This window comes from Pyrus communis, chromosome 8 (assembly GCF_963583255.1).
Source record: "Pyrus communis chromosome 8, drPyrComm1.1, whole genome shotgun sequence".
NCBI classification, from domain to species: domain Eukaryota; kingdom Viridiplantae; phylum Streptophyta; class Magnoliopsida; order Rosales; family Rosaceae; genus Pyrus; species Pyrus communis.
The window spans coordinates 25105872-25128121 of record NC_084810.1 but is presented as its reverse complement, the minus strand read 5'-3'; the positions used below and the strand labels follow the sequence as shown (position 1 = coordinate 25128121).

At 36.3% G+C, this 22250-nt stretch overlaps 3 protein-coding genes across 3 annotated transcripts; all 3 read right to left on the bottom strand.

Annotated features, from left to right (window-relative positions):
• Window positions 1-4605: 4605 nt before the first annotated feature.
• LOC137742427 (uncharacterized) lies at window positions 4606-6532 on the bottom strand. The gene is made up of 2 exons (XM_068482289.1): window positions 6456-6532; window positions 4606-5500 (listed from the first exon to the last, which is right to left on the bottom strand). Exon 2 carries the CDS (start codon window positions 5475-5477, stop codon window positions 4803-4805), a length of 675 nt encoding a protein of 224 aa, XP_068338390.1. The 5' UTR covers window positions 5478-5500; window positions 6456-6532; the 3' UTR covers window positions 4606-4802.
• A 4863-nt stretch (window positions 6533-11395) lies between these two features.
• LOC137743215 (protein ZW2-like) lies at window positions 11396-12085 on the bottom strand. Its single transcript, XM_068483099.1, has one exon. The coding sequence runs from the start codon at window positions 12083-12085 to the stop codon at window positions 11396-11398; it is 690 nt and encodes a 229-aa protein (XP_068339200.1).
• A 1418-nt stretch (window positions 12086-13503) lies between these two features.
• On the bottom strand, window positions 13504-18412 carry LOC137742202 (protein DNA-DAMAGE INDUCIBLE 1-like). Its single transcript, XM_068481994.1, has 16 exons — window positions 18154-18412; window positions 18003-18035; window positions 17597-17724; window positions 17407-17515; window positions 17050-17166; window positions 16692-16757; window positions 16433-16495; window positions 16309-16353; window positions 16005-16066; window positions 15238-15331; window positions 15057-15149; window positions 14884-14953; window positions 14717-14787; window positions 14290-14347; window positions 13983-14008; window positions 13504-13835 (listed from the first exon to the last, which is right to left on the bottom strand). The coding sequence occupies exons 1-16, from the start codon at window positions 18217-18219 to the stop codon at window positions 13707-13709; spliced, it is 1230 nt and encodes a 409-aa protein (XP_068338095.1). The 5' UTR covers window positions 18220-18412; the 3' UTR covers window positions 13504-13706.
• Between the last annotated feature and the right edge of the window lie 3838 nt (window positions 18413-22250).

Here is a 22250-nt window from a genome sequence, read left to right as displayed (position 1 = left end):
AAGTGGTGGCTTCATTTGATACATAAATTCGGCATACTTTTTTTGGTGTTCTAGGAGCTCAAAATGACCTCAATGTCTTTGCTCAATCTCTAGCATTCAACGAGGTGTTACAAGGAAAAGCACCAAGAGTCACATATTGGGTCATTGGCTATAAATATGAAGGAGCATACTACCTAGCAGACGATATTTACCCAAGGTGGACAATGTTTGTCAAAACAGTGTCACATCCATAAAGTGAAAAAGAAAAATATTTCGCAAAATGTCAAGAGGGGTGTAGGAATGAGCTTGCAAGATATCAAAACAACGCTCCAACGAGCTTGCAGGATACCAAAACATTCTAGCAGCAGCCCTGACAATCGCCCAACGAGATTGCAGGATACCAAAACAACGCTTCACATCCTTCCTACACCCCTCTTAACATTTTGCGAAATGTTTTTCTTTTTCACTTTATGGATGTGGCACTGTTTTGACAAACATTGTCCATCTTGGATAAATGTCGTTTGCTAGGTAATATGCTCCTTCGTATTTATGGTCATTGACCCAATATGTGACTCTCAGTGCTTTTCCTTACAGCACCTAGTTGAACACTAGAGATTGGGTAAGGACATTGAGGCCATTTTGAGTTCCCGGCACACCAAAAAAAGCATGTCAAATTCATGTATCAAATGAAGCCACCGCTTCCAAAATGATACTTTTGGCTCCTTTTTCTATCGTCATAAGCTCCTTGCTACACACTTGGACAATTTTTCCAAGTCCAGTGTATACAGTCGATGCTTCCAAACATGCTAGAAAAGCCTCGCATCTCACCCTTCTTCAAAAACCTTCGCAAGTCTATGGTCGTGGGTTTCCGTAGGTACTTATTGTTGTATAGGGCTTTAATTGCGAAGCAAAACCTTATAAGGGACTCTAGAACAATTGATTTTCCCATCCTCGCTATCACATCAACTTGATCTGCAGATGCTCCATATGCAAGCATTCGCAAGGTAGCAGTAATTTTTGGCTCAGGAAGAAGACCTAGAACATGAAAAGCCTCTATTTTTTGCACAAAGTATGGATCATGATTGCAATTAGCAATCATGATTTTGTCGAACAAATTTCGTTGCATTCTAAAACGACGTCTAAAAATATGATTAGGGAATAAATTGTTGGGGATAAAATTATCTTCTAAGAGATCTTTATCTCGTCTTTCCCTAGTTCTATCCAAGTTTGCAGCGCATCTGAGTTTGGATATCTAACCCACAACTTCCATGACACGACGACAATGTGAGGCTCTTTGCCTTCTATGTTCATCATCATCATCCTCTTACATTGCGAAAGCTTCATCTCCACCTTCCTCGAGATTGAACAATTCTTCCTATTCTGCCAACAAGTTTTTCTGTTACTCATCGATTTCATACAATCTCCTTAAAGAAGACATTGTAAGAACTCAAAATTTAAAAACGATTAAGAATGATTCTGAGCTAGTTTGAGTTTGATGTATAAATTATGATGGATGTAAGGTTTATATGGACAAAAAAAAAATGATGAGATTCTGGATAATGTCACGTGGCACTATGTGATCGGTTGAAAATCTTATCGAAATCTTGACTAAATTATTGTAAACAGATAGTGACACGTGACGCGTTAGGATTGGTTGAAAATCTTATTGAAAATTTATTCACATAATAATACTTTGGGATAATGACACATAGCGTGACAATATTGATTAAAAATTATATCCGAAATTAAAACTAATTTTTTTTATTTATTATTTTATAAAAATAAAATTAATAATATTTTAATATGAATTAACTAGACTTTGTACAAGCACATTTTAAGAATGGAGATACATTTGATCAATTACTGTTCATTAGAGTCAATCAGCATTCATTTAAGTTGATTAAATGGACTGAACGCAATGCATTTTTAGGGATATACTTGCTCTAAGGAGAACGAGCAGTGGACTGGACAACTCTTGCCTCAAAAAATTTGGATGGTAATTTCCTATTCGCTTACAATGTTCTTGACAAGGGCCTTGTAAAGGAACTAGAATTTTCTCCCTTTTTTTTATTTCATTCCCTTCCCTCATCTTCTCTCGCATTATCTATTTTATCTTTTTCTTTCAATATAAAATTAATATAAGATGTTAACGTGGTTTAACCGTAACCGTCCAAATAGGAAGGAAGGGCCTTGTAAAGGAACTAGAATTTTCTCCCCCTTTTTTTTTCATCCCCTTGCTCATCTCCTCTCATATTATATATTTTATCTTTCTCTTTTAATAGAAAATTAATATAAAATGTTGACGTGATTTAACCGTAACCGTTCAAATAGGAACGAAAGAAAGAATAGGAAAAAAAAAAAAAAAAAAAAAAAAAGGGGGAGTAAAGAGATATATGCAGACATCTTTGTCAGCACAAAATTCCAGTTGGCCTTCACTTGACAAGGCCTCCCTGTGGACCAAAAATCCTACCTTCTTGTAATTGAAATCTCACTCCACTCCTCTATACAAACAAACCCGCTATTGATTTCTCAGAAAAATATAACAAAAATTGCTGAGTGAAAAAATGCTTCCAGGAAAATCAAAAATTTGGACTGATCAAATAAATAAAAATAATATAATATAATAAAAACATGATACTTACTTGGGGAAGACGACGGTTAGTTTGGAATCGCGTTGCTCTCTCAAGAACATACACATGATAATATGGCTGAAGGACAATGTGGCAGTGTACTAGGAACTGATGAACAGTAGTCTCATCTGTTATTATTCCTTCCCGGACTTCTGTTAATCCATTACACACAACATTGGGGAAGATCACATAGTTCATGATAATGTAAGGATTTGGATTTTCAATTGCATCAATGATAGGAAGTTTAAGCGAGAGAGATGAAGAAACAAAGAGCGAGAGAGGGTAAGCCGAAGAAGAAGATAGGGAGCTTTGCTTGGGGTGCCCATCTGAAGATGGAAAGCTCAAGTGTTCACGAAAGTCACAGTGCTCTAAATTTCTGCTGTTTGGATTTTCTCCTTCTTGTGTACAAAGCTCTACGAAAGCATGGTTAAATGACCCAAATCATTCTCCTACACAACTTACAAAATACAAATGCTCCAAGTCCTTCGGCCATAGCCGTTGGATTACAAAAATCTAACCTCAACGACCCTTCAAACTTGTCCGTGACCGTTGGATTACAAATAGCCATTGAATCTTCAGCCTTTGTAAGCTGAGTGATGTCATTTTCTTTTTTATTCCTTTGTTTTGTTGGAGAAATTTTTTATTGTAATCGGAATACTAATGGTATACCACAAATTTTTATATAAATGATTGGAAATTTTTTTTTTTTAATTATTAACATTTTAACACACATATCTCACTATTTATATAATAACACGTGATATATCATTCTGTATTCTGATCACATTAAAAAAATATCTCGTCTTGTTGCTGTTAGTTTCATGCATGGTGCATCAATCACTTCATCTTCATGCATGCTTTCTCCTTAAAGGACAAAGTAAATTTTTTTGGAAAGTAGGACAATGTAAATTTTGGATCCACTTTTTCCATGAAAATAAAAGCAAAACCTGAAGATTCTCTGCTTGAATACTCAGTACATCACAGACATCTTTTCTCTGATTTCATGCACGATGCATCGATCACTTCATGCATGCTTTCTCTTTATTCATTTCAGGCCTTGTTTTTTCCATAGCACTGTGACGCTCGTGAAAACTCAACCAACATTCAACTCTCTTTCCAATTCCACGTCATTTAGGACTATCGTTCTGTGTTGCGGTAATCAGTTTATATATGCAATAAAATGACCACGTGGCGCAATATCTTGATAGATATGAGATTGAATTTCTATCTATGCGTCTCAGGTTCAAAATCATTTTCTTTTTCTTTTTCTTTTCAACAAAAGAGACTAATTTACACAAAATTCATCTAAATTATAGAATACTTAAGCCTTGTTGCTATAAGAAAGTAATTACTCAATCGAGCTGTAGTTACAAAAACTATTTTTACCTAATGATTCTTAATAGTTTAATTTAAAAGATACTAGGGTATAAGCATGCACTTTGTGTGTGAACAATTTCATTTTCTTTTTTGTTTTTGAGTAAAGAGTGTGATTAGTTTTTAAAATTTTTAAAAAGAACATAAGACAATGATGATAAGATCTCTTAATAAGGGCATATTTTTTCATTTTCATTTTTGTTTTTTATTAAGGAGTGTGATTAGTCTTTAAAATTTTTAAAAAAAGTATGGGACAATGATGATAAGATCTCTTAATAAAGGCATATTTTTCTTAATGTTACATAATTATCATTTTGTCTTCTTTATATAAATATTGTGTATAAAAAATAAGAGTAAAATATGAAAAATAGGGATCTGATTATTATTTTGTGTACTCAAAAGTGGGGCAAAATTGAAAAAAAATAGGACAAAAAGTTAACAAACCCTCTTCTCTTATAGATTACATTACTTTGGTCGAACAAGATCCATTTTTATCGACTTGGATTCTACCCATGTTACATTACCTTGTAGAGAAACTTCAACTTTCCCTAATTTCCATGTTTTTAAGTCAATTTATTTTCGTAGGATATGCATTAACTGTATAATCATATAATAATAATAATAATAATAATAATAATAATAACAAAATCAATTCATACCAACTTGTTTCCAAAAGATAAAATAAAATAAAATTCTTACGAGATGTCCCTACGATGTTACAAAATCCTCCAACCACCTTTAGCAGAGACACAGGCATCCTCAAAATACTCAAGAGTCAAAACTACAATTGGCTTAACATAACTCAAGACAAACCCGAAATCAAAACCTTTCGGCCAATCTGGCAGTAACTGCTCTTAATTTCGAATACACTTTTCCGGCAGGGGACCCTAAGATAAGGCTGCAAAGAGAATCCCTTGCAACTTTAATATTTGCAAACGAACCCAGTATGTGAATCTTGGTGTCAGCAATCACAATCCTCGTCTTTGTAGCATTCTCGATTGCAAACTTTGTTTTACCGCCCTTACCGGACAGTCTTCCTATAGCACGAGACAAGTGCTCCCCACGAAGGGTTTTAACGTCCTTGATCTCAAACGACTCTACATAGAGCTCATCCATCCGCAAAAGGGCAATGGCGTCTATAACATCAAAGCCCAGCATGAAAGCCTGAACAAAATCAGCGCACTTCTGTAGATTACTTACTTCGGGTGTGTCAGCTCTAGTCTTTAACTCAACTTTGCGACCCTTGAGATTCATACGAATGTCTATCTTCATCTGCTCATAAATTGGTGTGTATATGTCCATCCAAGCTTTCTTGAGGGGCGAATAACGATGTGGCGGAACAGAGACTTTCCGGAACTGGACTTGTCCATCTGACATCTCATGAGCCTTCAAAGGCGCAAACAATGGCTTGGGTGGTAAAGTCACAGCCGCTGAATTTGGTGCAGATGGACCTGCTTCAACTTCCATGGCTGTAAGAGCTCCGTTGGACTGCATTTTTACCTCCGCTCACTACAACCCTTCAAAGATTAATCAAACGTTCATCAAGGGATTACTATAGCAGCACAAAATCAGATATTCATACAAACCCCGTTTACAAACCAGAACAAACATCTATTAAAATAAACCTCTACTCTAATAAGCTCTATATGCAACTTAGTACTACGTTCTAGTGGTTCCATGGCTGTAAGAGCTCCGTTGGACTGCATTTTTATCTCCGCTCACTACGACCCTTCATAGATTAATCAAACGTTGATCAAGGGATTAATATAGCAGCACAAAATCAGATATTCATACAAACCCCGTTTACAAACCAAAACAAACATCTATTCCAATAAACCTCTACTCTAATAAGCTTTATATGCCACTTGGTACTACATTCTAGTGGTATTCTTCTTCAACGTTCTAGTAGTATTCTTCTTCACTTGTAAATGACAGATCTTAGGTTCGGTCATACAGAAGCAACCCTTCCGTTGCACCAAGGCTCACCCACAAGCTCTATAATATCAATGAAATTATAAATATACGAGACATTCGTATAACGCAAAATAACCCTGCCTTATCTAGTGGACTACAACAGTTATTCTCACAACCACCACCATGGAAACATTCCGGGGCCTAAGATGCAATCATGAACCTACGATTTCACAACTGCTTCAATTAATCCACTTCCAAATTTACAAAACAAATGTAAAAAAATTAAATTAAATTTCGTATCCGAAGCGATTAAATATTCCCAATTTCATCATTAGGTGCCTGAAAAATTCTTATCGAGCTCGAAAGCAGAACAAGCATCCAAATTGACACAAACCCAAATAAGAAAAATCAAAGCTTTCATCAAATTCATACAAAGATACAGATATAAACCGATTTTTCAACATACCCACAAGATCTTAGATTATGCATGGTCTAATTCGATTGCGATTAAGAAATGATACAGAAAAGACTGGAACTTTATGATGAAAGAGAAAGTACCTGGACCGGGATTCTTCTTCTTCTCTCTTCCTCTGCGCGTCTTCGTCGATATGAGAGAGCAGAGAGAGAGGCTCGATAGAGGAAGAGAAGGATTAACTAGGGTTTTGATTTTATATGAAGTAGGTGTTTTGGGTATGGATTGGGCCTTATTTGTTCTTATAAAAATATTTAACAGGCTAGTCCACTTGCAACCCTCCTACGGGCTTTTATTATCTTTGAACTGTTATTTATTTTATTTTATTTTGACAAACGTTATTTAATTAGATAGTTAAATGTTTAAAGCATGGGAATTGGTGAAGATCGAACTGCGACAAAGTGCATAAGTATTATTGTTTTTCATCAAAACGTTAAAGCGTCATTTGCTTGAACTGTTAATTAATTACATAGATTTTTGTTAGTCTTTAATTCTTTGATATTAGTCATATTCTAATATAATCTACAGGTATCTTCAATTGAGAATTTAAAAGATTTTAAAGGTTCATACGTATTTAACTTGAGATTTTAAAAGAGTTACACGGAGAGGTTCAGATTTGGATGTATGTGACAAAACATTGTTCTAGTCAATTTGGTTCCGTATAGATCCACTTTTAACAATTAGTTTTTAACTCCTTAATATGTTTTGGGTGAAAGATATTGTAAAGATTACTCTTGATCTAACTAACCCCAACAAACAAACAAGACCGTTGAATTATTGTGCTATATCTGATAATTTTAGAAGTCACATGAGAGTAGCTTGCTCGAAACAGATTTGTCATCGTGTAACTTTCAGATCTGATATTGCACTGTTATGTGAAAAGAAACTTACACTTGACATTGTATTGTTCGGTCAAAATATCACTAGGAACGATTGTTTAAACTTACACATGAATTACACAAAGAACAATTACTGTACTTAATTTTCTTCAAATAAGGACGTCCTTAACATATAGAAAACTAATATTGTTGTCGAGGTTTGTCATGCGGAATAATAATCGGACATATTTCTTCTATCGTCCTTGCTTAAATGTTGGCACAAACTGAAAGCTAAGTAATCTCGTGAATCGGTACAAACCATACATGTAGAATCATGTCTATAAGTTCTACGAAAACCTTAAAAGTCCGCAGCCTCGATGATTATGGCAAACATATCTTCCGCTGCTGCTCTCGATCATCACGGCGAACATACTTTGGTTGCAGCCTGCAGCAGCGGAAGATAAGTTTAATAGTTATCTTAGCAATGACAGATAACAGTAGTCATACACAAGATACATGGTTATTCAATGACTTATACAATTTAAAATTACTACTTCTAAGAAGAATAAAACATCAAACACGCATTAAGCGAAAGCATCCAATCCAGAAATATTTTTGGTTTCCAAAAACTTGCATCGCCCCTAATTAATAATGATGATCATGTGGTATAATCCTGCCAAAGTTTTTCTCCTCAGTTTTATCATGCTTCACCTCATGGAACGTAACAAAAGCGAAGGAAACGAGATCGTCGAAATATCTAAACTTATAAAATTCCGCAGCCTCAAGACTTGCAGAAAGGATTGAGTTGCCACCAGAGTCGTTTGAGATGGAAACTCGAAACACCGCTAAGCGACTATAAGGAACAGAGTCGTCAGCAGCCTTGCCATCGTACACGAACCACATACGGTCATCATCAAATCGACCTATGTGACAGTTAAACGGGGGTAAGAAGGGACAGAATATTGGCACAAGCTCATGCAGAACCTGATACGGCTTGGGGTCAGGGATCCTCGCAGATTCTCAGACCCTCACAGATCCCTGGATCCTCACAAATCGAGGGACCCTCCGAGCTAGTGAGATCAAGGCAATAAACATCCAAATTTGGCACAAAACTGTCATCTGTATGTCTTCCACCTCCCAGAGAATACAACTTGGAATTCACATTATGGACATCCATATCAAAGGGATAATAGGCTGGGGGTTCCTCTGGGGAAAAATCATGCACAAGCTCAAACAGCGGCTTGGGAGAGCTTTTTTTGCAGAACTGACTGATACTTAGACGGCATAGTGCACTATCCACCATCATGTACAAAAACCAATCCTTCTTTGGCGGCGGCGACATCTTCTTCGAAGTTTCCCTTTCTTCAACCTTCACTGCTTGAGAGTACTCCAGCTTTGGAGAAAAATAAGAACATAAAGATTTGCTAGTATCTAAACTGCACGGCCGGCCACACATCTTCACGTATGAAAAGAAATCCTTCTTCAGCATCGTCTTCAACACCTCTCTCTATCGAAGCGGCAGATCCCAAGTGAGGAAGCCGGGTTGTAGGGTTTTTCTTTGGAGGGCTTCATAGGTTCACTTGCTCCTAATTTGTGCTTGCAACGTGTCTAATTATTTAATCGTACACTTTTTTGTTAGATCAGTGATTTTTTTTTTAGAAATTTTAATAAGTAATAGCTAGGGTGGTTTTATCGAATATGCTTTTAAGTATACAACGATATATTTACACCTAATAGGGTGGAGAATTAAATTGGTAGCAAAATTGCCGTTTTTGAGACTAAGATTCGAACCTAAGACCTCTCATTTACAAATAAATGAAGAATATCATTAGGCCGTAGTACTAGGTAGCTTCTTAAGGTGTATTTTGAGTGACGGTGATATATGATATAGAACAAATAGAAAAATCGATTGAAGAGGAAATGGATCATCAGAAGACAAAAGGATGCATTGAGAATTTGCAGATTTAGCGTCCCAGCTCCGATTTGGGACTACGATACTTTTTTGAGAAGAGAATGATGTCATGAGTCAAACTCACTGATTTTTCGTGATGTATGTGAATTTTGGCCATCTAACCTTTTGAGTCACCCATGCTCTATACATATATATCTAATTGCAGCAACATGAAGAACATAATCAAAGAAGTTAAACGTTGAAATTCAATAGGAAAAAGGCGAAGCAGAGGATATAAAAAACCAAATACAAACTAAAGAAGATCACTTCGAACTGAATTATAAGATTAGATCAAAGGGTAATAAGTACATAATATTTCAACTTGAACTTTTATAACTAAGTTCTCAAAGATACCCGTCCGGTTAATTATTCTTCGTTACCATAAACAAATTTAAGAACTTGCGTTACGGAATCTCTCCTAAACCATAGCTCAACAACCTTTGCAATATTCAGTCGACGATATAACTGAGCGCATCAACCCAATCGAACTTCTCCAAGTGGTGATCGACCCCGAAAGATTGAATAACTCTAGTCGTTAACTTAGAACAACCGAGATTAACCAAATGTAAACACTGATAGAAGTTAGCAGAAAGCTAAAGCAATTTAACTGAGTGACTGAATCATGTTAGAGGGAGCACTTCCTGTGTCAATTTATATCATCAGTTATACATGTGGGAAAGATTATACATGCAATGTTATCACAATTTGCCTTTAACGAATTCAACTAAACAAGATCGATCGATGGAACTATAGTAACAAATGAGCTAACTGAAATGAAATCTGGATTTCAAACCAAAAAATAAGTTCTGAATTTTAAACTCTGCATTTATATTTGAGTTTCTTGACCCGTTCATCTAAATCCCGAAAAGATCCAAGCTTTACTTCAGTTTGATACCAAGAACAACTGAGATTAAGCAAATGTAAACACTAGAGCTAAGTTAAACTTCTCGAAAGAAAATCGCAGATAGCGAAAGGAATTTAGCTGAGTCGTGTTAGAACAAACACTTCCGGTGTCAAATTTAAGAGGAAAAGTGAACGATCATTAGTTTTATGAGTCAGCTATCGCAACTTGCATTCAACAAATTCAACCAAACAAGAACCAAAGAAAACTAAATTACACCTCCCCAACACAAATTATTATAATCAAAGCATTTCATTAACAACTCGAGAGCATATCGTAATGAATGCCATGAATATCATCCAACGATCATACAGTTTTGGATGTCGGTGATTTTTGTAGAGATGATTTTGAGAGAAACTTAAAGAATAAATAATTGGATCGCCGGACACATTATAGAGTAGGCTTTAAAAAGTGTATCAAAATTTGAGTCAAAAAACGTCTCCCAATACATAATATAGACACACGCTTTAATACATTTTTCAGGACTCACTTCATAATATATTTCAATAATACAACCGTCTATCTTTTAGGTCGTTGCTCATAATTTTAGATATGCAATCTTACCATGTGTAGGAATGAATTCAATTCAACACTTTGACAGTATAACATGCCAATTACAGTAGCTTAGAGCATCTCCAATAAACTTTCTAAATGAACTCGTGCTAGATTTTGCCACAGTTCCTATCCACCTTCTATTTTGTCACACTTCCTATCCACCTTCTAGGATATGAATTCTCCTGAAAGCTCCTAAATCTAGAAAATGAGAAAGTAATTCCCAACATTAATTGCTAATATTTTAAATAAGAGCTCCCTGACTATTGGTCAACAATGGAAAGGGGTCTCTCCGGATTCCTTCAATTAAATTCATCAATCCTAACTCTTGAAATTTGATCCAACGGTTAAAGTTATTATAACTTTTGAAGGTACCCCTATTTTTAGTCGTTGGATCAGATTTCAAGGATCCGAATTGATGAATTTGACGAATTTTGTGGAAGGGATCCACCCTTTCCGTCAACTATCGTTATATCTCCCTAAACTGGAAAGTATGATTGAAGTAGAAATTTTTAAAGAGCTCCAAAACTAATTTTTTTTTATCTTATTAACTAAAACTGAATTAAAAGTATTAAAAACATAATTAAAGATGCTTTTAATTTTTAATTAGCTTCTCAACACGAGTCTGGCGAGATTTTTCTTTAATCACGCTCACTACGACCCATTACAAATTTGCAAACTATTTGAGTAAATAGAAAAACAAACTTGTAAATTATTCAACTGAAGTGCCAAAAACAAAAATAAAACGATAACATGGAGCAACTTACATGGCTTCCTTTCCCGTTTCATGTAGGTCCCTCGACATTAGCTCAGCTGCGAGTCCCTCTGCAACCCCCACCTTCTAATCCTCAATTGAAACTGCGCCACCGCCGCCAAAACCTTCACAGTCTGCTCCGGACTCAACACCTCCACCACCTTTCTCACCGTCGACCCGCGAAGACCATCGGCGCTCTCAAAAACCCCCAGCATGGCCGTCTTCAGCATCTCCATCGCCATATCCAGCGATGAAATCTCCCCGCCCATCAGCCTCCCCACCCTCCTCGCCAGCGCCAGAATAGGCGGCGCCGCCACGCTCTCCTGAATCCTCGCCATTGTTTCCGAGAGATCCCGCTCCGCCCGCCTCGTCTCGCCCTTCACCGCGTCCATCTCCCTCACCTGTTCAGCCGTCAAGTCCTCAACCGAGCTGTCCACCATGCGCAGCACCATTGACGGCTTGAATCCCGCCAACCAGAGCAAGCTCCGCTCGAAGGAGCTGAGCCACGGCGGCGAAAACAAGACGAACACATCCTCCTCCGCCGTTCTGGCTTTCTCGGCGAAGTACTGCTGGTAGTAGGACAGAACCTGTTCGATTAAGATCCTCTCTCGGGCATCCTTGTTTTCGTAGTCCGGCGATTCGACCAGATTAAGGAGCTGGTCCAGAAACGTTTGCTGGCGGTCCAGCCAGCCGCCGAGGAACGTGACAAACCGTTCCCTGGCCGGGTGAGCAGCAGCCATGTTTGTCGGAAAAGAGCCAACCAAATTGTCGGTGTCTTTTAAAAAAATGGAATGTCACCGCCTCAATTTATATGGTTTCGATTTCCCTTTTTGGTAATTTTATGTCTTTTTGGGATGTGAGTTTTGGAGTTACTTTCCTAAAAGGGTTAGGAGTGGATGCTTTCATAATAGTCAATTACTTCATTGGTGTGCGATGCGGTTGCTTCGTTATGAAGGCTTTTACTTGTTTGGTTAGGCGAGGAAGATCACATAGAAAGTGCTCCTCAATTGTAGGCGGTGAAGCAATGGCAATTCTGTGGGGTTGGTGAATGACTTTCATGTAACGATTTGATTATCGTTTTGATATTTAAATATAAGGTCAAATATAAATTAATATTTTGTTATTGAACTATAAAGCGTAAATTGGCATTTAGATAACTTTACAATTAGATAATGGACTGACATAGAACGAGTTGATAATTATAAAAATATATGAATCACTAAATGTCTATGTTACGTAATGCTAAACTCGATTCATATAAGTTGATATTTTCGAGCTATCCAAATTTTTTTTTTTCTTTCAAATGGGTGTAAGTGTCAAGCAGTAAGAGAGACACGTAATTGAAACGGTGGGAGACATTCAAGTCCTCTGGCTTGGTGATAATTTTGCTTGGCCCACGGTGGGACCCACAACCGACGATTTCATGAAAAGATATGTATTAGCGGTTAATTTCTATCTATCAACCTATCCAAGTCGGGCATTCCCCCTTCTATAACTATCTTTCGCACAGGAATCAAGCACGTTCGTTGATACAAGAACTTTTGCGCCACCTGGTGCTCCTACCAATCGTCGTTAAACACTTGGCCACTTTACTTAGTGACACATGGCATTTCGCTTGATTGACAAGTGGCATATTTGTGTCGCTAACAACTGGAATTCATTATTTTCATTATTTTTCTATTACCACAAAATCCAGGTTACTAAAATTGAATATGACGGTCTTTATTAACTTAGCCTATTAACTCACCTCACACAACCAATGCCCTGAAATTCTGTTACTCACTCTCTTGAACGGTACAAATTTCATGATCCTTTGATTGTAACAGTGATTCAACGCTATATTATATGATCCATCCATACAGACAAACTCGTATAGAGAAATGTAGCGTTATCATTTCACTCAAAATGCAACGCGCAAAATAATTAATACATGGTTTCTCTTTCCGATAAACGTAAAATTCCTCCTCTCTAGAAGCAAGGGCACCTTGGACCATTGCTTTCATCAAATGGTCACTGCATTTGGTACCACCCTTGCTCTAGCACATGTAGCATCTAACTGCAGCTACAAGAGAAACATCATCAAGGAACTTTCGAAACTCAATCCGAAAAGGTCAACCTAGCAGGGGCTAAAGAACAGATTCGAAGTAAAAATAATACTCAAGAAAATCACGGCGAAAGGAATGGAATTTGGAACAGCAAACAGTTTTCGTATAAATTGCAGCCCTCGTTCGAGGGTTTCAGTCAAAAAGATTAGATCAAAGGGTAACAAATACATAATATTCGAACTTGAACCTTTGTAATTGAGTTCTCAAACTAAGCGTATTCCAACAATGAAATGAATTTTTAAGGTATTAAGTTTACTCAGCCCCCGAAAAGATATCCGGCTGCTTGTTCTTCGTTACCATCAAAAAATTTAAGAGCTTGTATTACCGCATCTCTCCCAAATCCTAGCTCAACAAGCTTTGCAACTTTAGCTTCAAAATCAGATCCCTGCAACCAACATTGTCAGATGTGAAAATTTCATTCGATGATCCAACTTCCATGTATGGCGAACCCCGAAAGAGTGAAAACCCTAGTTGATATCTTAGAACTGAGATTAAGCAAATGTAAAATAGCGTATTTGCTAAAAAAATTTACCTGAGTCGGGTTAGAACGAGCACTCCCTGTGTCAAGTTTAAAAGGAAGGAAACGACCATCAGTTATATGCGGGAAAGATTCATACATGCACTGCTCTCACAACTTGCAAGTAACGAATTCAACCAAAAAGAGCAAACAAACTAAATTTCACACCTTGATACATATCATTATCAAGACGTCCCATTAAACTCTATAATTCGCATTTAACAGATTCAACCAAACAAGAGCAAACAAACTAAATTGCACCTCCCAACACAAATCATAACCAAAGCATCCATTAATGACTATGAGCAAGTTCCAAACTAACCAGAAGATTGCCCTCCTGATAGTACAGTTTTGCTCGTATCTGCTGTTCCCGATGTAACCTGAACAACACCATATTAAAGCAAAATGAGCAATAATGAAAGAAATATAAGTCCAAGGTCAGCTACCTTACTATATTTGAAACTTTTCTAAGACAACATTATCCTAATGAATGCTATGATCCAAAAAACCGTGTAATATAAATAGATTCTACACTTAAACAATAAAATTAGGAGGGGATGGGAAGATATGAAAAAAGCCTAAAAAAATGGAGCAAATACAAAGCCTCATACAAGATGATCCAATTGTTTGTAAGGACAACACCAGAATTTTTATCCTAAGTTTTTTCTTATTAGACAATACATTTAAGAATCGGAAACTGCAAAAAGATTCCTTGACTTAAGGAAAAGCATAAACTCGAGTAGACTTACAGGAGCTCCTGAGCTGGATGCTTCCTTAGCAAACCTTTCTTCATCGAGAAAACGAGATGGGATGTCTTTTTCTAAAACAAATACATAGATTTAGATTTTTCTTTAACAAGGGACCATAAATATTCCAGAATATTTAAACATCCATACATAGAGATCATGGGACCAACCTTGCAAAAATGGTACAGAAACTTCTCCACCGCCAACTCTCAAAACATTTTCATTCAAATCTATAATGCACTGATGACATCTTTAATGTTAGAAGACTAACAAATGGAGCTCCTTCATTAATTAAAACCATTGAGAAAGACAGCTTGCACGAAATTTGGAGCATGGATTCTACCTGATGCTTACGGAGCATATCCAACCCAAAGAGAAACTCCATATTTGGAGCATCAAGAACCATGAATGAACAAGGGTAAAATATATTTCCAATCTACAGAAACAATGTTAAAAAGCCTGTCACTCAAGTATGAATTTCAGACAGTATAGTATGATATGGATTGCTTATCACAGGCAACTACCTTGATAGGAGCTACATGTATTCGACCCAATATCTCTGATTGACCAACTCCATGAGCAATGCCCTTATAACGTTGATCTAAAAGCCTCAACAATCTAGAGAGTTCAATGCCCAAAACAACACAACGTTAGGCTTTTGCTCCTGTAACTCTCACGTTATTCATAAAAATATGGAAGAAAAAATAAACAGAATTTGTAATTAAAAAACCCACAGTAAAGCATTAAAAAATTGCCTTCCTTCTACAAAACTTATCAGTAGGGTTGGTCGCCAAAGCAAAATTTATGTGGCTAAAGTTGTATGATAAAAAGTAGCTGGTGAAAAGAAAAATAGATTTGTCATTGAACCACCTCCTAAGGTCTCTCATGCATCCAAATCAACATCAGTATTCATAAAAATACAAAGGAAAAAAAGTCAGCAGATATTCAAATAAAGAAAAAAGCAATAAAGCATTCAAAAGTCTCCTTTTTCACATGAACTTATCTGAGGTTTGGTCGCAAAATCTTATTCTAAGAGGCTAAAGTGGTATGATATAAAGTGGCTAGTGAAAAGAACCGACTACGATTGTTATCGGACCCCCTACAGTTCCTACCGTTCTACATGATCCAAATCTACATCCGCATTCATCTCAAAATCATGCATGCATATTTATCATGTATGGGCCACTGAATGTCCACCATGAAACACATATTAAATGAGTCGCTTGTGTAAATATACTTTCACAACCAGTAAAGAGAAAATTACTATCAAATAGTTAAAAATATCTCATACCCACAACGCTCGGCACAACTTTTAGATATAATAGTTGACTGCGCTCCACTATCAACAAATGCCTGGATACAAGTGGAAATAAACAAAGTATGTAACTTTTGCAGTTACTTAAAGTACAGACAATCAATAAAGAAGGACAACTGATAATACTACTCGTGATGGATAGCGTTTATTGAGTTGTACAGGAAACATAAAGGGCAGTCGAAGGCAACACAGATGACACAAAAATATTCCAGCAGTCTCATATCACATTGAACTGAAGAGAAAGAAAAGTAACAGTCCTAAGCTATTTGGGAATAATTACCTTCAACGGGATACCATTCACTTCCATGTCAACATACAACATAACCTGGAAAAACAATGAACATCAAACAAAATACCAACTTAAAATAATAACACTGGTAGCGACAGCTGATAATCATACATACCACTCTTGCGAAAGCTTCAGGGTTATGCTCCAAAGCAGCAGCCCAATTTTCATCAATTCCTTTCTGCAAAGGAATTAGCAATATTAAACAAAATATATAATGTGAGCAATTAAGATTTGATTTTAAGGATACCGTTACCACTGCAAATGTTTTAGGAAAGAACAACTACAACTCCAGGTTATTAACGAAACTATGGAGTTGGATTATCGCTTGTGAACCACACTCCTTTGACAAAGACAATAATCACAATACCACTAACCTGGCGAATAGCAGCTTCAATCTTCTTCTGGGCTTCAACATCAAAAGGATCCGCATAAAGAAGAGCCTGCTCACAAGATTCAGGTAAACAAAAACTCCATTAGTTACAGGGATTAAAATCATGCCAAAATCAATATTCAAGAGGTAGGACAGGATAAACAGGTATACTTACAGAAACAGACATTGCAATATCTTTTACAGTTAGTTAACGTCACTGTATTTCTCTGAAACTTCGTAAACTACCATATGGCTATATGTGTTTTATTAATTGGAGAGTATGGAGACAGATTACAGTGAAGGCCATATTAAGTAGCAACTATCCCACAATGACTACGGATATGGAAGAAAATGTAACTTACAAGCTCCTCATCTTGTTTCCGTTTTAGTTCAGATTTTTGGCGGTGACGCTCTCGTAAAAGTTCCTGCAGTCTATTGAGATCATTTCCAAGAATAACTTGTGCCAAGTCTGGGTCACTCTGTAAGTTACAAACATAAGAAAAGACTATCAGAAACTCACGGGAAGTAGAAAATCACAAACTAAGGACAGTGAATTACATTTTGAAAGACTGCAACAAACAGTTTATACCTCAGAATAGCAATGCAAAATTTAGAAAGGAAGATTTCATTCAACTTATTGCTGTTTCTTTTCAACCACTACGTAGCAACGGCAAACGCCAACCAAAACCAGAATAAGAAGTAAAAGAACACCATGCTACCTGAAACAACTGTGCTATCAAATTAGAATCATTCTTAATGTGCTGCTGGAAAGCTCCTGGATTTACCGCAGACCCATCCGGATTGAAGCTCAAAGCATTGGTGGGTGCACTGAAATATACTCACAGGCCCATTAAACACACGAACATCATAAAGTGAATTGCGCATAAAGTACAACATTATCAAGTATACCTCGAAGCGGCAGTGGATACCATCATTATCAAGTCTTCATCTCTGACACCAAGAGCACTCAGCTTCTCAGAATTCCTCATCTCCCTCCCATTATATAGCAGCTGCTGCTGATGAAGCAGCACCCGCGTCTGCTCATACGCATCAAAAAACATATCAAGCATTCGTTATACATTACTATATTAACTAATCTGCTAACTGAATTTAAAATTAGCTTCCAAACCAAAAAAAAGTTACGAACTTTTAATTCTGCAATCGTATTCCAGTGATGAACTGTAAATCCCATTACAGAAAGATCTAAACTTTACTTCAATATGATATTGTTTTCCCCAAAAACAGCATAATCCCACAAAAATAAAGAAAAAATAACAATAAATCATCAATAATTAAATTAAATTAAATTTCTCACCTCCACCTCCAGCAGAGCTTTCACATTCTCAACCTATCACAAAAAAAAAAATCAAATCAAATAAAAAAAAAGAACTTGAACTTCCAAATTAATTGAAAGAACTATCAAATCAATTGGGGGTTTCTGCTGAAGTGAAAAATTAGGGTCTTACAGTCTCGTGAGGATCGACGTCTAATGAGAGGATCTGTTCGTCTGCAGTCATCACTGTGATCTTCATCTTCTTCAATCAGTCGCTGCGATTGGATCTCCGCAGTCGATTGGTGAGGATTTTGTGAGATTGTATTGTGGATTGTAACGAATCGGAGCTTCGGGTTTTTGGATATAATGGAGGATTTGTTTGATTAATTTGGACTTCCAGTCCCACTTGGAGAAGACGGAGAGAAGGATCCTCTGTGATACGAATTAGTTGCACTCGTCTAGTTTCCTTCCTCTAAAAGAAAGTTATATTCTTTTCCTTGTATTTGTTTAAGAAAATAAATTGATGTAATTTTTTTTTTTTTTTTTTTTTTTTTACGGAATCAACAGGTAACTTCGGCACAGTATCCACTCTTTTAAGGGTCGAAAGATTAACAATGGCATTTATGTCTTCTCCTGGACATAATTGTGTGATTTTGCTTATATTTTATGTTTATTGACTTCTGATCCAACTAAACAACTTTTCTACTTTATAATGATGACTCCACCTAGTTTTTAAGAGAGTGTGTTTACAACTTCTCCAAGTACCCTTTATACCATTTTGGGTGCTTTTGTACTGTTATTTGATGTGCACATTTGATTTTAGGCTCATTTAAACATTTTGCACCATTATGCATTTTAATATTATATTATATTACCACTTAATATTACGATACTGTTCTTCATTTAAATGAGAAATATTAGGTTCGATTTTCACTAAAGACGGATTTGAATTACATTATTACTAGTTCATTGTGAGGTTTAACTCATTCTTTCACTCATTTAGTATAAATACAATCGTTAGATAAAAAAATTGTATATTGTTTTCTTTGTTATGGTGCTTTTGAACATTTTGTAGCAGGTAATTAATAAGAAATAGTTTAAACCATGCTAGACCTAAGTAGGATGATAACATGGGATGGCAACAATTCGTATGATCGAACGAATCACATGTACGTATGAATGTTGGTTACTTCTAGCATCATTAGGTTTATCGACATTATAAATTTACAAACCACCAGGGTAGGTTTATCAAATTACAAACCTAATTAAATATGCTTCATCAGGTTCATTAACCTAACTGTCTCTCTCCTTCACATCCCCTTTCTCCCTTTGTCTCTTTCTCGGTCGTTCACTCACCTTCTGCCTCTTAGAGTTTTTTCTTTTTTCTTTTTCGTGTATGGAAAAGGGAAAGGTTCATGTTTCACATTTCTGACCGGCGTCGGAAATTTTCATATGAAAAGGGTTCACGTGTTCAAGAAGAAAGGATTTCAATTTTCAAAACCACACAATCTCAATTTGTTGGTGCTTTCTAACTAATTGGGTTTGAATATTATTGTTAAAAGATTGGATGAAATTTGATGTGTAAAATTATTCGAATTTTATGCAATTGGATTTGCTGGTTAGATATCAATGAAAGAGATTCGATATGACGTGAAACATTCTTCTCTCTTTTTATTTTTTGTTTGTTTTGTCAATTAGTATTTTACTTTTGTATAATAAGAATTATTTAAATTAATAGCTTAATCTACCGTAAAATGATCTTAGAACTCATGTAAAAAAGGACCTCACAGGTCTTCAAAATGATGGCCTTAGAGAGCAGCTCTGATTAAACTAAGCTACAAATGGGTTATAGTAAAAAGAAGAAAGGCTTGAATTCTTAGTTCAAGTGTCGTGGAGGCTTCTAACTCCAGTCGAACGCATGTCCTAATTGATTCATGTTCTCCTCTTTTACAAATAATTATTCGGTCCTTATGAACACTAGCTTTACTGCTTAATTTTACTCCAATAAAACAAAAAACAAAGCAACATAAATTCGAAGATCAACGTCCAAATCCTGATGGCAGCTTCTTTTTTAGTCAATAAAACTTCATAAGATGAAACACAGGAAAATCTATATAAACCAGAAACCTTGATTACAATTACAAACAATGAAAATATAACCTAATTAAGAAACTAAAATTCAAATAATAACAAGGAGGAGAATAAAGAAACAAAGCCCTAGCTAGCTAGCTGGAAATTAAGGTGGAGGTGCCGTGTAACCAAGAAGGGTTTTCTGGTCATCCAACGCCTGCATGAAGATGTTCCACGATATTATTTGGATCACTGACATGATCCACAGATTGCTTGATGATGAATTGATGCTTCAGATTCTTCAACGGACCGACACCAAAGAACACCGCGATGAATATCAATATCACGAACGTGCAAATGCAACAGAGGCACAACCTGCAGCACATCTCTAATTACTACTTTATTTGATTCTCTTAATTTCCCACTTCTCCCTATTTTTCTTTTATTCAGATCCAAAAGGTTCTTTAATTTTCTATCTGAGATCTTGGAATTTTGTGGAATTGGGTGTTTGTGTTTTGGACAATGCGAGGGGAACGTTCGAATGTCCTTCGTTGTTCCAACTTTATCGGATGTTTTTCTTGACTTTTCCGTTGTCTATATTAATCAAGTGAGAATGAAAACTCTATGATGCCATGGGTTGGATTTGAGTGCCAATTAAGTTGTATCATATACCGTAGTTTCTTCATTTAATTGTAATTGTATGAGAAATGGTTTAATTAGATGAACTGCTTAATTTGGGTGTCCAGTGGGCATTCCGGTTCAGGATGTGTCACTCCAGGATATGAGAAGTTTTTGCAGTTGACAAGAAGTGTTCTCTGAACAGCAAGGAAAAACGCTACCATTTATAATTAAAATCAATCGAATACTAACTAATCTTGCCAATATGTGTGTGTATGTATGTATGTATCATATGAAACAAAAATTAGCACAAAAACGAATTAAGCAATGCACAATTAATATCGCAGTAAACAATGTACATAATAATATCAAACGGGGGAACACCAAATCAAGTACAAAAACCCGGTAAAAATAGTTTTATTTAAGTTTCAAGACCAACTCAAATTCATCGGTATAACACATATGTAACGTTGAAACCCAGAAATAACCGTAATAAAATATGAACCTAGCAAACCCGGAAAAAAAATCAAAAAATAGAAAGAAGAGAGAAAGATACACATATATATTACATTGTATATTTAGTGTAACAACAAGAACCCTAGAACGGTGAAGGTGCTATCTTATCCAACAAGCTGGGTGAAGGTGCCATGTTGCCAAGGAAGGGTCTTCCAGTCTTGCACAGTGATCCATATAAGCTTGGCTCACAAGATTCCTGAAGGTGATTTATGTGAATAATCCTGAACCTCTGGATGGGACCAAGCCCCAACAGCAGGCAAACTATTACCGTCAGTAGTATAGTGCAACAAATGCACGAGCAAACCCTAGCAATGCACCCGGGGCAACACATCTTTGCTTGATTTCTTTTGTTTCTCCTTCTCTTCTTTTCTGAAGATTTGGATCCAAAAAGAGAGAAGAGGGAGGAGGGTTCCTCTCTTTCTCTCTCTTTGTGTTTTTGTATTTGGCCAGGCAAAAGATTTCGTTCTTTTTCCCACTGGCCAAACGAAACTTTTTTCTTCCTAGAGATCTTGGAATTCCCTTGAGTTGGGGAATGCAAATGGTTTAGCGATGTGTTTTTTGTTTTAAAGGGCACACCGGATGTTAAATTTAGTAAATTTTCGTATAGTACGCGGACACAACCATGTTTTTAGAAATCGGTTGACAAGTACGCTTGTTGATTATACACCTTTCAAACTATTTCCTGAGAAAAAGAGATTTCTAACTTGGCTTGCCTGTGGCCACTATTAAATCTTGTGAAAAAAACATTATCTTTTAATTGTTTAACTCAAAACCAAGTAAATTCTATCCAAACATGGCTAACAAACTTGATATGTTTGACAAGCTTGATATAATTTGACTTGGTCCTTCTTCTTCTTGTTGAAAAATTACAGACATAATCTATGCATGCTGCTTATTAATGTCGTGCGTTGGTCTACTATAACAAAGATATTGTTTCGACCTAGATCTGTCATCCCTCGTTTAAGTTGAGTTGAGTGAGCTTAGTTCTAGTCGAACAACTCACTTCGAGCGAGTCGGATGAACTTACTCCAGCCAAAAACCCATGTCACGACAAGTACTTAACAATTTTGTTGACGAAATTAACGA

Excerpts from the sequence above, each read along its gene's own strand:
- LOC137742427 (XM_068482289.1), bottom strand. The coding sequence starts at position 5,477 with ATGCAGTCCAACGGAGCTCTTACAGCCATGGAAGTTGAAGCAGGTCCA.
- LOC137742202 (XM_068481994.1), bottom strand. The coding sequence starts at position 18,219 with ATGAAGATCACAGTGATGACTGCAGACGAACAGATCCTCTCATTAGAC. Across the intron at positions 16,354-16,432 it reads CTGAAGCTTTCGCAAGAGTG|GTTATGTTGTATGTTGACAT; the intron begins GTATGTATGATT and ends TTGTTTTTCCAG. Across the intron at positions 14,009-14,289 it reads ATCAGGAGGGCAATCTTCTG|GGAGTGCTCGTTCTAACCCG; the intron begins GTTAGTTTGGAA and ends AACTTGACACAG.
- LOC137743215 (XM_068483099.1), bottom strand. The coding sequence starts at position 12,085 with ATGGCTGCTGCTCACCCGGCCAGGGAACGGTTTGTCACGTTCCTCGGC.